The 14,200-nt window shown below is 43.4% G+C and overlaps 1 protein-coding gene across 1 annotated transcript in view; it reads left to right on the forward strand.

Annotated features, from left to right (window-relative positions):
- The window catches only part of FIG4 (FIG4 phosphoinositide 5-phosphatase), a gene marked incomplete at both ends in the record, with an annotated part of 134,712 nt that extends 121,759 nt beyond the window's left edge, over positions 1-12,953 (forward strand). The window contains one exon of the mRNA XM_080700458.1: positions 12,776-12,953. Within this exon, the coding sequence (XP_080556584.1) occupies positions 12,776-12,953 (178 nt within the window). The remainder of the gene's footprint in view (positions 1-12,775) is intronic.
- Positions 12,954-14,200: the final 1,247 nt, after the last annotated feature.

The following is a 14,200-nucleotide window of genomic DNA, read 5'->3' on the forward strand; positions in this document are numbered from 1 at the left end:
GGAATGCACAAAATAAAACTGTAACTTCTTGTCAATACAGACAGCAAGAAAGCTATCAGAGGTTACTAGGGTCATATCAGGAGTAAGGTGTGAACTTGAAGAGGATTCCGCTGGACAAAAATATGCCAATTTGAATTTCAATAAGAAGAATAATTTTAGTGTAATGAAATTCATCAAGTATGTTTAAAGTCATAAGTTTGTGATGACAGTTTTTTCAAAAATATACTCACTTTAGAAGAATAATATAAAGGAAAAGAACCAAGCATGTGATTCTTTGAATCATAGGAACTATATCACAGGTAACCAGATAAGAGATGAGATGTTTATAAACACACCATTAAAGGACAAAGTAGTGATGTTATTCAGATATATATTAGGATATGGGGCGGGACTCTGGGCCCCGGGCCGAAATGCGCGTAACACGCCAGACCCCTGGAGAAACTGGGCTCAGTACCCTGGGTTCCGGGCAAGGGTCGCGAGGAGCACGCCAGCTGGGGCCCGGGTCATGGGACCCTGGGCCCCAGGCGGAGTAGGGCGGATCACTCTGCACCCATGGGGAAACCAACAGGGTTACAGTGCTACTGAGTGCCTGATCCCACTACCTCCTCAAACCACATATACTGTCTTCTCTTATTAAAAAAAAAAAAAAAAAAGAACAGAAAAAGAAAAAGAAAAAGAAAAATATCGGAGAGGAGGTAAGAAAGCCGTTATGGATGCCAGGACACTGGAGATGCAGACAAAACTTATCTAAATGCACTGGAACTTATGGAAAAATTCCCCGTGAAAGAGGACTGCTATTTCTCTATATTGTTAAGAATCTCAGACATCACCTGTAAGGAGAGAGTTTAGCGGAGAACAAGGAGAAAGGCGGTGTTGAAAGAGTTCTCCGTGATGGTGGTGGAGACTTGTATTCAGGAGAAGCAGAAACCAGATCCTACCAACTTTATTTTTTTGGAGAAATGACACCAAATGTCGAATGCTACCATCACGCATGCTTAGGAACACTGGACAACATTCAGAGTGGCAAAAGAGCCTGGGAAGGATTTGAAATGGTGGAGGCAGTGGCAATGCCAGTGGCCAGTACTCAGGGGAGGCAGAGATCTGATACATTACACCTGGAACCTTTGAAATAATAATCACAGAGACAGTGATCGGAACATGCTGAGGGGTTAGGCGGGCGCCGGGCCAGTGGCCGACATCGGAGCTTGCTGTGAGGCAAGGCCACTACTGAGGCCTCCGTGGCCGGGATTGGAGCCTGCCGAGGGGTTAGACCGATGCTGGGGCCAGCGAGGCCGGCATTGGAGCCTGTCACGAGGCAAGGCTGGTGCTGGGGCCTCCGATGTCGGGTCCGGAACCTGCTGAGGGGTTAGGCCGGTGCTGGGGCCAGCGAGGCTGGCATCAGAGCCTGCTGTGAGGCAAGGCCGGTACTGGGGCCTCCGAGGCCAGGATAAGAGCCTGCCAAGGGGTTAGGCCGGTGCTGGGGTCAGCGAGGCCGGCACCGGAGCCTGCCGTGAGGCAAGGCCGGTAATGGGGCCTCCAAGGCCGGGATAAGAGCCTGCTGAGGGGTTAGGCCGGTGCTGGGGCCAGCGAGGCTGGCATCGGAGCCTGCCGTGAGGCAAGGCCGGTGCTGGGGCCTCCGAGGCCGGGATTGGAGCCTGCCTTGAGGCAAGGCCCGTACTGGGGCCTCCGAGGCCGGGATAAGAGCCTGCCGAGGGGTTAGGCCGGTGCTGGGGCCAGCGAGGCCGGCACTGGAGCCTGCCATGAAGCAAGGCCGGTACTGGGGCCTCCGAGGCTGGGAGTAGAGCCTGCCGAAGGGTTAGACCGGAGCTGAGGCCAGTGAGGCCGGCTTCGGAGCCTGCCGTGAGGCAAGGCCGGTACTGGGGCCTCCGAGGACGGGATCAGAGCCTGCCTTGAGGCAAGGCCGGTACTGGGGCCTCCGAGGTCAGGATAAGAGCCTGCCGAGGGGTTAGGCCGGTGCTGGGGCCAGCAAGGCCGGCATCGGAGCCTGCCATGAGGCATGACCAGTGCTGGGGCCTCCGAGGCCGGGATCGGAGCCTGCCAAGGGGTTAGACCGGTGCTGGGGCCAGCGAGGCCGGCATCAGAGCCTGCCTTGAGGCAAGGCCGGTACTGGGTCCTCCGAGGCCAGGATAAGAGCCTGCTGAGGGGTTAGGCCAGTGCTGGGGCCAGCGAGGCCAGCATCGGAGCCTGCTGTGAGGCAAGGCCGGTACTGGGACCTCCGAGGCCGGGATAAGAGCCTGCCGACGGGTTAGGCTGGTGCTGGGGCCAGCAAGGCCGGCATCGGAGCTTGCCTTGAGGCAAGGCCGGTACTGGGGCCTCCGAGGCCAAGATAACAGCCTGCCGAAGGGTTAGACTGGTGCTGGGGCCAGCGAGGCCAGCATCGGAGCCTGCCGTGAGGCGAGGCCAGCATCGGAGCCTTCCGTGAGGCATGGCCAGTGCTGGGGCCTCCTAGGCCAGGAATGGAACCTGCCGAGGGGTTAGGCCGGTGCTGGGGCCAACGAGGCCGGCATTGGAGCCTGCCGTGAGGCTAGGCCGGTGCTGGGGCCTCCGAGGCCGGGATTGGAATCCTGCCAAGGGGTTAGGCCGGTGCAGGGGCCAATGGCCAGCATCGGAGCCTGGCATGAGGCAAGGCCACTCCTGCGGCCTCCAAGGCCGGGACCGAAGCCAGCTTAGGGGTTAGACCGGTTCAGGGGCTAGCGAGACCAGAACTGGGGCCTTTCATGAGGCAAGGCCGCTGCTTGAGCCAGAGAGGTCTGGATCAGTCCACTGAGTAGCCAGGCCACTACTGGGACCATCAATGGTGGGATTGGTACTTGCAACGCAGCATGCACAGAGAAATGTCGCAGAAAATATAAATCAGACGCTTCTCTTAATCAGCAATAACTAGGAGGAAAGGGGCAACAGGAAGAGGTTGAGCTATAGAAAGGGCCCTATAGTGAAGCAACTAATGTGACCAATCAGAGGGTATGTAATACTGGAGGACGGAGCCTCTTTAAAACGCAGGAGGTACATAAACAAATGTATCAAAGTAAATCACCAAAGAAGAGTGGGATGGAGGGAGGGGGAGGGAATGGGATGGGGGCTGGAGGAGGGCTAATTGGATGATGTGTGCTTGTATATCCTCTCAAGTCTTGTACTCCAATGTGATTGATATATGACTACAATGTACCAATTTAAAAAATAAATTAATTAATTAAAATAAATAAATTTTTTAAAAAGGATATGGGCTTAGAAAGATAAAGGTACCCATAAGTTCTGAGGAAAACAGTATTAGGAAAGACATTGTAGAACAATGTCCAATAAAATTTCTATTATGATGGACTTATCCATATCTGCACTGTCCAGTATAGTAGCAGTGACATTTGGCTATCAAGCACTTGACATGTAGAACTGAAGAATTATTTTTAAATTTTCTTAACTCTATTAATTTAAATAGCCACACATGACTAATGGCCACCTTATTAGACAGTGTAGTTTGAGACCTATATTCCAGACTCATGTGCCTGTATATCAGTATATAGACTTGGGTAATATTCAGCAATACCTTGATTTTTTTTTCTAACACGAAGAAGCAAACATGTTCTCACTATACCATCTTAATAGAATAGATTCAAGACTAGACTTCATGTATGAGTGCCTTGTTGGAAAGATACAAGCAAATCTACTGAGAGAACTAAATAGAAGCAGTGGATCTTAACCCCTAATAAAAGGTTAGAATGGCATCCACAAACAGCAAAATTTAGAAAGAATCATTTCATGGCAATGTATATCAGAGCTATACCACCACCAGTTAGGTGTTAAACATGGGCCACAGAACCAACAAAAAGATAAAATAATGCCATTAAGGCATTTGCTGAGGTTTTGCTCCACTAGAATCAGAGTATCTTAGTGGAATAAATTATAGCTTTGCTCTAATTATAGTTTTCTCACAGAAAATAGAGGAAATAATGAGAGAAATGACCTACTGACAACCATCTGCAAGTGAGTTAGTTGTCAAGAGGACGGTCTTTTTTTAAGGTCCTCCTCAGCTCTGCTACTCTAATTCTGTGACTCAGTCATAATCAACAAAGAATCGCTTGGTGATATAAATATAATAGTCTTGAGAGAAAAACTTGGAGTTTCTGTAGCCACAGAAAGGATCACCAGGAAGGGAAATACATTTTGCAACCAAAACTATTACTAAATTTTCTGGAAATGTATGCCAAAACGCTAGTCATAGAAAAGGTATGAGATTTCAACACAGGGGAAAATATCACATATATAAAATTATACAAATATTATGTAGTATTTCAATCACAAACTCTATAAATCATGACATTACTAAATTCCAAGTGTTTCAACCTAAGCAAGGAAGTATGTTCTCAAACCATTGTTTATACTGGTTAGCAAACAGGTGCAAATCAGAAAAAAATATCTCAAGTGAAACTGAAATATAAAGGGACTCAAACATTAGTTCTGCATCCAAATATAAAGTTCGGTTATTATCAGAAATGGTCTTATAACCAGCCAAATGAGTAACACTGCATTGAGGAAAGAGCATAAAAGGGCACCAGTAAGGATCGCCTCTAAAAACATCTGGTGTGTCTAATGAATTTCTACCTCAAATGCTTCTCTTACGTTAATGGGAAGTGCAGTCAAAGCTAAGTGTCAGCAGCACTCAGCACTGGAGACATGAGCAAAATGTGTTCAGCAGCCCACAAGTGAACTGGCAGCTTTATTGCTCTAAATAAGACTGGAACGTTCCTTGAGGGGAAATGCAGCGCTCTCCTCGAAGATGGAACTTGGCTTTGTTGATATAAAGAAATGAGCCTACAGCGTTGTAATTATAATATTTTATCTCCAAAAATACTACTGGCATTTGAATGAGGGACAATAAATAGGTCTTATCCCTTTGGGGGCTATGAAAAGAGGCTTAAAAATACATCCCCGCTGTTTATAGCCAGGAGAGAAATGTAAAACCATATTCATTTATTTATTACCATGGAAGTTAATAACAAGCAGCTCTTTCTACTGGAATGAATAAAAAAAAAAGTAGTCTTACAATTTCCACATCATTGAGTGATTAAATGCTGGTCTTTTCATCCAAAAACAGTTGCCGTCTAACTACTAAGAAGACTTCCATGCGGTGTTGGCAGCATTACCGGCTTGGCTTCCATCTCTTTCCAGGGCCCTCAGATATGAGGCAGCAGCCCTCGTGTGGGTCTTGGATGGTGTTGTGTTTCTTTCCCACCTTGAAAATGCAAAACTCAACAGGGGAAGCAGAAGTGACTTCTCACCAGGAAGTGCATAGTAAATCTAATATTGCTGCTCATGTCTTTATAATTAAATGTTAAATTATGCCTTCCCCATCAGGTTCATGTCATTTCAAAAGAAAGCTCATCATTAAAAATATTCAGTGCTTCTGCACTGACTGCAAATCAGATCTTATTTAGCATGTTACACACCTCACTCACACAATCAGAGCAACAATGTTTTAGGCCAGAGATTCTCCATGATTAGCAAGTGTCAGAATCACCTGGAAGAGGTGTTAAAACACCTTTGGTGGACCTCACCTCACCCTCAGTGATCTGGACTCTGGAAATCTGGAATGGGAGTTGAGAATTTATATTGCTGACAAGTTCCCAGGTGAGGCTAATGTTGCGTTCTGGGGACTATACTTTGAGAACCACTGTTTTAAGAATATAACAAAGCTAGGCTTGATGACACACACCTCTAATCCCAGTTCTTGGAGGCTGAGACAGTAGAACCACAGGTTCAAGACTAGCCTAAACAGTTTAGTGAGACCCTGTTTCAAAATAAAACAGAAGGGCTACCGACCATGGTGACACACGCTTGTAATCCCCGCGCTTGGGAGGTGGAGACAGGAGCATCGCGCAGGTTCGAAGCCAGCCGTGCTGGCTTAAGAGACCCTGTTTCCAAATAAATATATAAAAAATAGGTGTATGGGAGTGTAGCCCGGAGGTATAAGGGTTTCCAGGAACCCCAGTACCACCAAAAAAAAAGAACAAAGGCTGTCAGGGTGTGAGGGTGTAGCTGGGAGGTAGTTGCTGGGAGGTAGAATGGCCCAGTGCAAAAATAAAAGAGTATGAGAGCTCGTTGTGACTTTTGGTGAAACAAAGGTTTCTTTGTGGATCCATTTTTTCTTGCTCCTTTTTCCGATTATGCCAACAATATTAGGGATGTCTTAAGATTCCTTATGGCCCCAAATCCAGTAGTAATCATTTTAAATTAGCTTTATTGTTTAATGTAAACTTTGTATTTAGAAGAATAAAAAGAACCAGAGGAACATTTGGTGCCATACATTGTTTTGTAACTGTAGTGAGGTGGTGTTGCAACCCTAAACTTAACTGCCACTCAGTCTGGAACCATATAGGACTATGTTTGGAATTTCATATTTACAGAGTTTGTAATAATCATTGCTCATTACTCCATGGGACAGTGAATTCGTTTACAAGAAGATGAGGACTCTTGATGAATTTATTGATAAGAGCCCCAAGGTCCCTGTGGAAGTGGCTGGGGCAGGGTCTCCGTAGTTGTCCTGGGCAGTTACTGATCTCTGGTCCTGTAGCCTCCCACTGCCTGACCAGATGTGTAGACAGCTGAGGCCTTTGGAACAACAGCCCTGAACAGTAAAGTAACAACTTAGCAGTTTAGCCTTCTCCCTTCCTCAGCTGAACATTAAGTTTTAGTTCCGCAAAGGCATCTTTGAACATCCATTGGATAGCTGATAGGATTCCTGCCAGAAACATCTTGATTAATGTGCATGGTGTTCCGTGCAGAGGTCTGGCTTCAAAGACAGAATGGAGGCCATTAGGCCCATTTTACAAATAGACTTTAAGCATCTCACCTGTAAAATGGAGGCTATAATCCCTGTGCTTCCTGCCTCCAAACTGGACATGAAAATTAACTAAAGTACTGTATGCAAAAGAGCTTTGAGGAAGGGCAGGCGCTAGATGGGTGAGTGGTTCAGGAATTGCTGCTGCTGCTGCTACTGCTTTGATGATAATCTCTCAAAGTGCTAATGGAGCCACCTTTCTAAAGGGTCTTCTTAAAATGGTTTAGCCCTGAATATTATCAACCATTAAAGAACTAGCATTTCACCTTGAATTTTATAAATAGCTGTATTTTTTGCTGTATTTTTCTGAGGGAAAATTGAGGAGAGTTTGTGTATTAATTATTCCAACCACTCACTATTTTGATGTGTCAACCACAGATGTTAGAATAAAAGCCCTGCCAGGCTGACATACATTGAAATTGAGATGTCTCGGGTTTCTTTCACCTTGATCTTTATTTTTATTTTTTGAAAATCTCTTTACCCTTAAGAAATATTTTTACTTAAATAAGGATGCATTCTAAGATTCTCTGAACTTATTAGAGTGCTTATTAAAAATACACTTTCATTGGTGCATCATATGTCTACGTCATTAGAAGTTTGGAGTGGTGCACATATCACTTGGTGTGTTTCACAAGCTACATACCAAATCTGAGTTGAAATATGTTATCCTGAGGTGAAAACAACCAAGGTTGGATTTCAGAAAGACTATTCCACTCCCAGTTGTGTTTTATTTAATTGTGAGTTAATGTGGTCTCCAGCCATTCCAAGACAGACAGTGTTAGTGTTTTGGATGCAGGCAAAGTACAGTGACCTTACCTTGATGGTGTTCTAGACAAGTGAGAAAATCCCACATTTAATTACTTTACAGTACACTCTATGAAGATGAGCCCTATGGGAGCAGGGTGATGTTACTGGGTAATTTCTGTCTTCCTTTGTGTACCTCTGCACCTCCTGGTATCTAGTGTAATATTAACTTGCCAAGTGCAGACCCAGCTAGCTGGCTCTGGGCGCTAGTTCTTCTCTGACTGTAGGGAATCTTTGCTATCTCCAGAAGTCTCAGCCAACCAAACAGCCGACATCCAGGTGCCTTCCTGCCTCCTCTGATGAGATGCACCTGAGCAAGGCTGAGGGCCCAGCCCAGCCAAGGAGACTCTCCAGGTTTCCCCTTCTGTGTTATCTTCGGTGTCCTGGTAGAGGGCCTCCCTCTCCTCACAAGGCCAGGCATAGGCCAAGTGGTGGAGTGTGTTGTTTTAGTGCCCTCGGCCCCTCACAATGGCTTTTTAGTTGACCATCATTCCCCATTATGACCTCCACTTCACCTTTCTGAGCACACACACCAGGCACACCACACACACATTCTGTATCACACCTGACTTTTAATTGACTCATTTCTTCAGGACCCACCCCCAGCTAAGGATCTGAACACTAGCAGAGCTCCAGCTGTGCTAAGTTGAGGGTGTGCCAGATTCCAAGCTGCATCTTGACAAGGCCTTTCTAGAGGCACTGCCTTCCCAAGGGATGGGTGGAAAGTTCAAACACTCTGGTAGGCTGAGTGGGCAAGAACAGAGAGATATTTTCAATAGAGAGATTAGTGGGTGCTTTTCAAGTTATCCCAGAAAAGAAGATCCATAGTTTTTCACCCAAGATCCTATGGTGAGATGAGTTACAGAATTGGGTCTTAGCACAACAGGATGGTACATGTACTTCATATATCCCCAATAAGACCAGAGGCCATGTCCAGTATATGACATGCCAGGATTCATATGAAGTAGGAGAAGTATTGTTAGTGCAGGGTAGGATGTGACACCAGTAAGTTTCTCTCGGGTCAAGATTTGGGGAAAAGCAACCTTTGGTTGTTGAAACTTTTAGGATTCAGAATTGTTAATCAAGCCAGGCATGGTAGCACATGCCTTATAATCCCAGTACTTGGGAGGCTGAAACAGGAGGATCAAAGGTTCAAGGCCAGCCTCAGCAACTTAGCAAAATCATGTTTCTTTTCTTTTCTTTTTCTTTCTCTCTTTTTTCTTTCAAATATTTTATTTGAATTTTTTTTTTTTTTTTTTTTTTTTGGTGGTGGTACTGGGGTTCCTGGAAACCCTTCTACCTCTGGGCTACACTCCCAGACAACTATTTTTTTATATTTTTATTTTGAAACAGGGTCTCTTAAGCCAGTGAGCCTGGCTTCGAACCTGCATGATCCTCCTGTCTCCACCTCCCCAGCGCGGGGATTACAAGCGTGCGCCACTATGCCCAGCTTATTTGAATATTTTTGATAAGACAAAGTACTTGCAGAAGACAAGAATAAAAATAAAAATGATCTATATTACCAAGTGTCCCAAATTTCTAACCTTTTTTTTTCCCAAGAAGTTGACAATTGTTCACATAGTTTAATACAGAAAGATACAAAGTTCTGGGATCTGCCCAGCATCAGACATAGGATATCCTTTGTGTCAGCAAAATATATAGCCACCAAGGAAAGAGGCCATGTTTCAAAAATTAAAATAGGGCTCAGAGGTAGAATGCCTCAGGGTTCAGCCTTCAGTACAAAAGAAAGAGAAAGAAAGAAAGAAAGAAAGAAAGAAAGAAAGAAAGAAAGAAAGAAAGAAAGAAAGAAAAGAATTGCAGATAAGAAATTATGTACCTGGAATTGTTAACAGTAGTTCATATTTACTGATCACTTGAAATGTGCCAGGCATTATGCTAAGTCAAAGCTTTGCTGATGCAAACTCTCTTACTCCTCCCAACCATCGTGGGGGGCAGTAGGTACTAGTATCCTCTACTTGATTGATTCCTACTCAGCCTTCTTCAAAAACCCATTGTGTGCCTACCATGTGCCAAAGACAAAGAAGAAATGTAAATACAGCCCTCACTACACTTGTTCTCAGTCATGTGACAGTCATATGGGTGCACAGGTCTGGGAAGAGAGAGGAGCTGGCCCTGTTCCATCTTAAACACAGAGGGAGAAGGCAGCCACCAGGGAACTGCAGAAGCCATTCCTGCCGGCTCATTAAGAGTACACACACGATAGATTCAACTTCCGGGAAGATGGCGACCGAGAAAAGCGGGGCTTAAGAGCCCCGCTAACAACTAATCTCCATTACCACAAAATCAGCACCTTTCATAGCCAGAAAACACCATCACCAGAGAAACAAAAAAATCACCAGGCTCCAGAGAGAAAGCTGACTGAGAACAGAGCTCAGAGCCACAGAGGAGATACACCGGCCTCACGCCCGAGGACGCAGCAGCAGCGCCATACTGCCGGCGGCAGCGGCGAGTTCACGGGGCGGCTACAGCAAGCCGAAGTGAGCCACTGCAGAACAGCCAGGCAGGATTTCTCCGCGCAGAGAACATCTAAAGGTCCCAGTGGCTGAGCTCAGCACACGCTGCAGGGACTCAGAGTGGAACTCAAAACCAAGAAGAAATAAGCTAGCCTCACGGCCGAGGGCGTAGCAGCGGCGCCATATTGCCACCGGCGGCAGCAGCAGCGAATTCACCGAGTCCAATACAGTTACATCTGCGAACTCAAGAACAGTGAGTCAAATTGCGGGCCACAGAGGAGAAATCCCAGTACTGTACTCCCTGGGACTTGACCCAGTGGGGGAGTGGCGGTGGCAGAGATATCACACCATAGGAGAACGTGCAACCTGGCACCCCCCACAGTCTAAAGCAGCCTCTATCGACTCTCTGGGTCGGAGAATCTGTGATACAACCCAGTAAAGGAGTAGTGGGGTCTGAGATACTACAGACTCGAGATCCAGAGCACCTTAAGTGAAGTCATAGTGACCCAAGGGAAGAACCCAGAGAAGGCACAAACTTCTGAAATCATGGGAAAGAGGAATAATACTGGAGCAATGAATGCCCACAACCCCACAACATCAGAACCCGATAAAACAGAAAATCAGAGATTTCTAGAAGATCAAATCAGGAAAATAACTGTAGAAATAATAGAGGTGCTTCGAAAAGAACTCAGAGAGAGCCAAAAAGAGATAAAGGATGCAATTAATGAAGTAAAGGCCTCAATTCAAAGCACAAACAACCGATTAGACCACATGGAGAACAGAATCTCGCTCTTAGAAGATGATCATTCCAAAAATGAACGCATAGTTTCTAATCTAGGAAAAAATATCCTACAGCAGGAATCTGACATTGAAGAAATATGGGCCCATTTTAAGAGAGCTAACCTAAGAATAATTGGAATAGAGGAGGGAAAAGAAAGTGATACCAAAGGGATCAACAATCTCTTCAAGGAAGTAATAGCAGAAAATTTTCCAATCATAGAGCAAGAGGTTGATACACAGATTCAGGAACTTATAGAACTCCCTTTAGACAGGATCGGAGAAGAGGATCCCCACGCCACATAAATGTCAAAATGACCACTGTGGAAGCCAAGCAGAGAATCTTAAAGGCAACAAAAGCAAAGGGCCAAGTGACATTCAGAGGCAAACCAATTAGAATCACTCCAGACTTCCCAAACCAAGTCATGAGAGCCAGAAGGACTTGGCGTAACATATTCCAAACTCTGAAAGAAAACAACTTCCAGCCAAAAATTTTCTACCCAGCAAAACTTTCTATCAAATTAGATGGAGAAATAAGAAGCTTCCATGACAAACAGAAACTGAAGGAATTTATGTCTTAAAAACCAGCGCTAGAGAAAATACTCAAAGAGATTAACTACAAAGAAGAAATAGGTAACACACACCAGAACCAGAGAAACAAGATTTTCCATCCAACAGACAACTAAGATTGGTTATCTGTGGAGATTCATTATTTATGTTAGTCTTTTACCTATCTCTAAATGGTATTGTTTGCCTTTATTGTTGTTAATTTTTAGAATTTCTAGTTGGAATATTAATATACCTTCAGATATAGCATTTGGAAATATTTTATCCCATTCTATTAGTAACTTTTAACTCTGTTTACATTGTCTTTGGATATACAATGTTTTTTTTATTTTTTAGGGAGTTTGTATACTCTTCTGTTGCCTGTGCCATTGAAATCATATCCAAGAAATCACTGTCAATTTCAATGTTGTGAGGTTTTATGACCCAGATTTTCTTCTAAAAGTTTATAGTCTTAAGATTTATATTTAGGTCTTTTATCTATTTTGAGTTAATACTTGTATATGGGATTAGGTAAGGGTCCAATTTTATTCTTTTCCATGTAATTATTATTTTTCAACAATATTTAGTTAAAAGATTATTATTTCCACCACCAAATGTTCGTGGAAACCTTGTCAAAAATAACTTGACAATATAGGGAAGAATTTAGCTCTAGGCCTGTATTTAACTCCAATGGTTTTTTTATCTGCCTTTAGAACAGTACTACACTGTTTCAATTATTGTAGCTTTATATGGTTTAAAATCAGAAAATATATATCTTCTAGCTTTGTTCTTTTTCAAGATCATTTTGGGTATCTAGAATTCATATTCCATATTAGGATAGATTTTTTTCTGAAAAATAAATATATAAATATATGATAGTTTCACCAAAAAAAAAAAAATAGAAAAAAATATTCTCTGGTAAGAAAGAAAGCAAAAAGAAATATTGAAATGTTATCTTTAAGTCATCAAAAGCTTGGTATCAGACAAATGAAACTGTTATGTGAGATTATCATTTTTAATTTTGGATAAATTGCTATAATACTAGATGTCAACCACTAAGCCAAGCATGGAAAGGAGGGATGGGGAGAGAATGGGATGGGGATCGGGTGGAGGCTGACTGGGTGATGTGTGCATGTATGTCTACAAAAGTTTGTATCCCACTATGATGTATGAATACAGTGCACCAATAAAAAAATAAAAAAAATTAAAAAATTTAAAAAAAGAGTACACACACTTGTTCAAAGTCAGCACTTCCCTAATGCTTGCGGGCTCTTCACTTTACTTTGATTAATGCAGCGCTTTCTTCTTTCATCTTTTCTAGAACCCCCATCTCAGCTTTCTCACAAGACAACATCTATGAAGTTCAACCCCCAAGAGTAGACAGAAAGTCTACAGAGATCTTCCAAGCCCACATCCAGGCCAGTCAAGGTATCATGCAGCCCCTAGGAAGAGAGGACACGTCCATGTACCGAGAGTACATCCGAAACCGCTACCTGTGAAGAGGGCACAGGCCACGCGGCGGCCCTGAGGGAGCCAAGAAAGCCACAGTGTAATCTGTTAGGCTGTCGTCTGTTTCATCTCATCTTTAAAAGATAATTTCCTGAAAGACCTTTGCATCTGAAGCTTTTTCCTCTTTTTGTCCCACACAAATTACAGGTTACAGGTAATAAAGAAATGGTCAAATGCACTCCTCTTGTTGCCTTCACTTTATTCTAGAAATACTTTGTTTACAAATGGGGTCAATATAGTATCACAGCATCACATTGTGAGATTGACAGGTATTCTGTGAACACCACTGTATGCTGGGCAATGTGACCAGGTTTAGGAATAGCACAAGAAGCAGAACAGGACAGAAATTTCTTTCTTGGGAGGAATTAAGACAAAGTACTTTTCTATATAGATATCATTTTAAATTTTATTCTCATGATTTTAATGTTAACTTTGTGTTTTGATTGAAGATTTCATTACCTTGAAACCCCTTCTATTTAGGAAATAAACTGAAGTATTTTTGGAAAAAAGGACCAGATGTTTATGGAGTGCTCTCCAGTGGATCAGGAAAAAAAGTATGTATGATGAAGCAAGCAGAGGAAAATATTAATCACTGCTAAATCTGGGTAAAGAGCCAACAAGAACTATCTGAGCTATTCTAACAATGATTCTGTAAATAAAAAAATATGAAAATAAAACCCTTGACATTGTCACTCAGGATGGCTTCTCCTGGTTTGCAGTTGCCTTACCTGATTTGACACTTGGTGTTCAGGCAGATCGTGGCCGGTCATGTGTATACTGGTTTGTTCTCCAGATGTCAAATACTAACATGGCAACTTTCTGAATTTTCTAACAGTTTAACACCAAATATTTGATTTTATTATATTTTTATACATAACATGTTTATATTTATTATACTCTTTATTACAAATCGTCTCAGTTCTTCCTTCTCATGAATAACATAGAGAACCAAGCCATTTAATAGGAGAAGGAAAATTGACCAATAGCCAAAATGACCTGTAATGCATTGCCAACCCTAAGATCCTGGTAGTCTGTGGAAGGGTTGACCTTGCAAATAAAGGTTATCCTCATCTAATGCACATTATTTGGGTTGATGCCATCATAAAATCATGATTACAAAGTGACAAAATAGCCAGGCGTGGTGGCGCACACTTGCAATCCCAGCATTTGGGAGGCCAAGACAGGAGGATCAAAGGTTGGTGGACAGCCTCAGCTACTTAGTGAGGCACTTTTTCAT

The sequence above is a fragment of the Muscardinus avellanarius genome (assembly GCF_963383645.1).
Source record: "Muscardinus avellanarius genome assembly, chromosome: 8".
Taxonomy (NCBI): Eukaryota; Metazoa; Chordata; class Mammalia; order Rodentia; family Gliridae; genus Muscardinus; species Muscardinus avellanarius.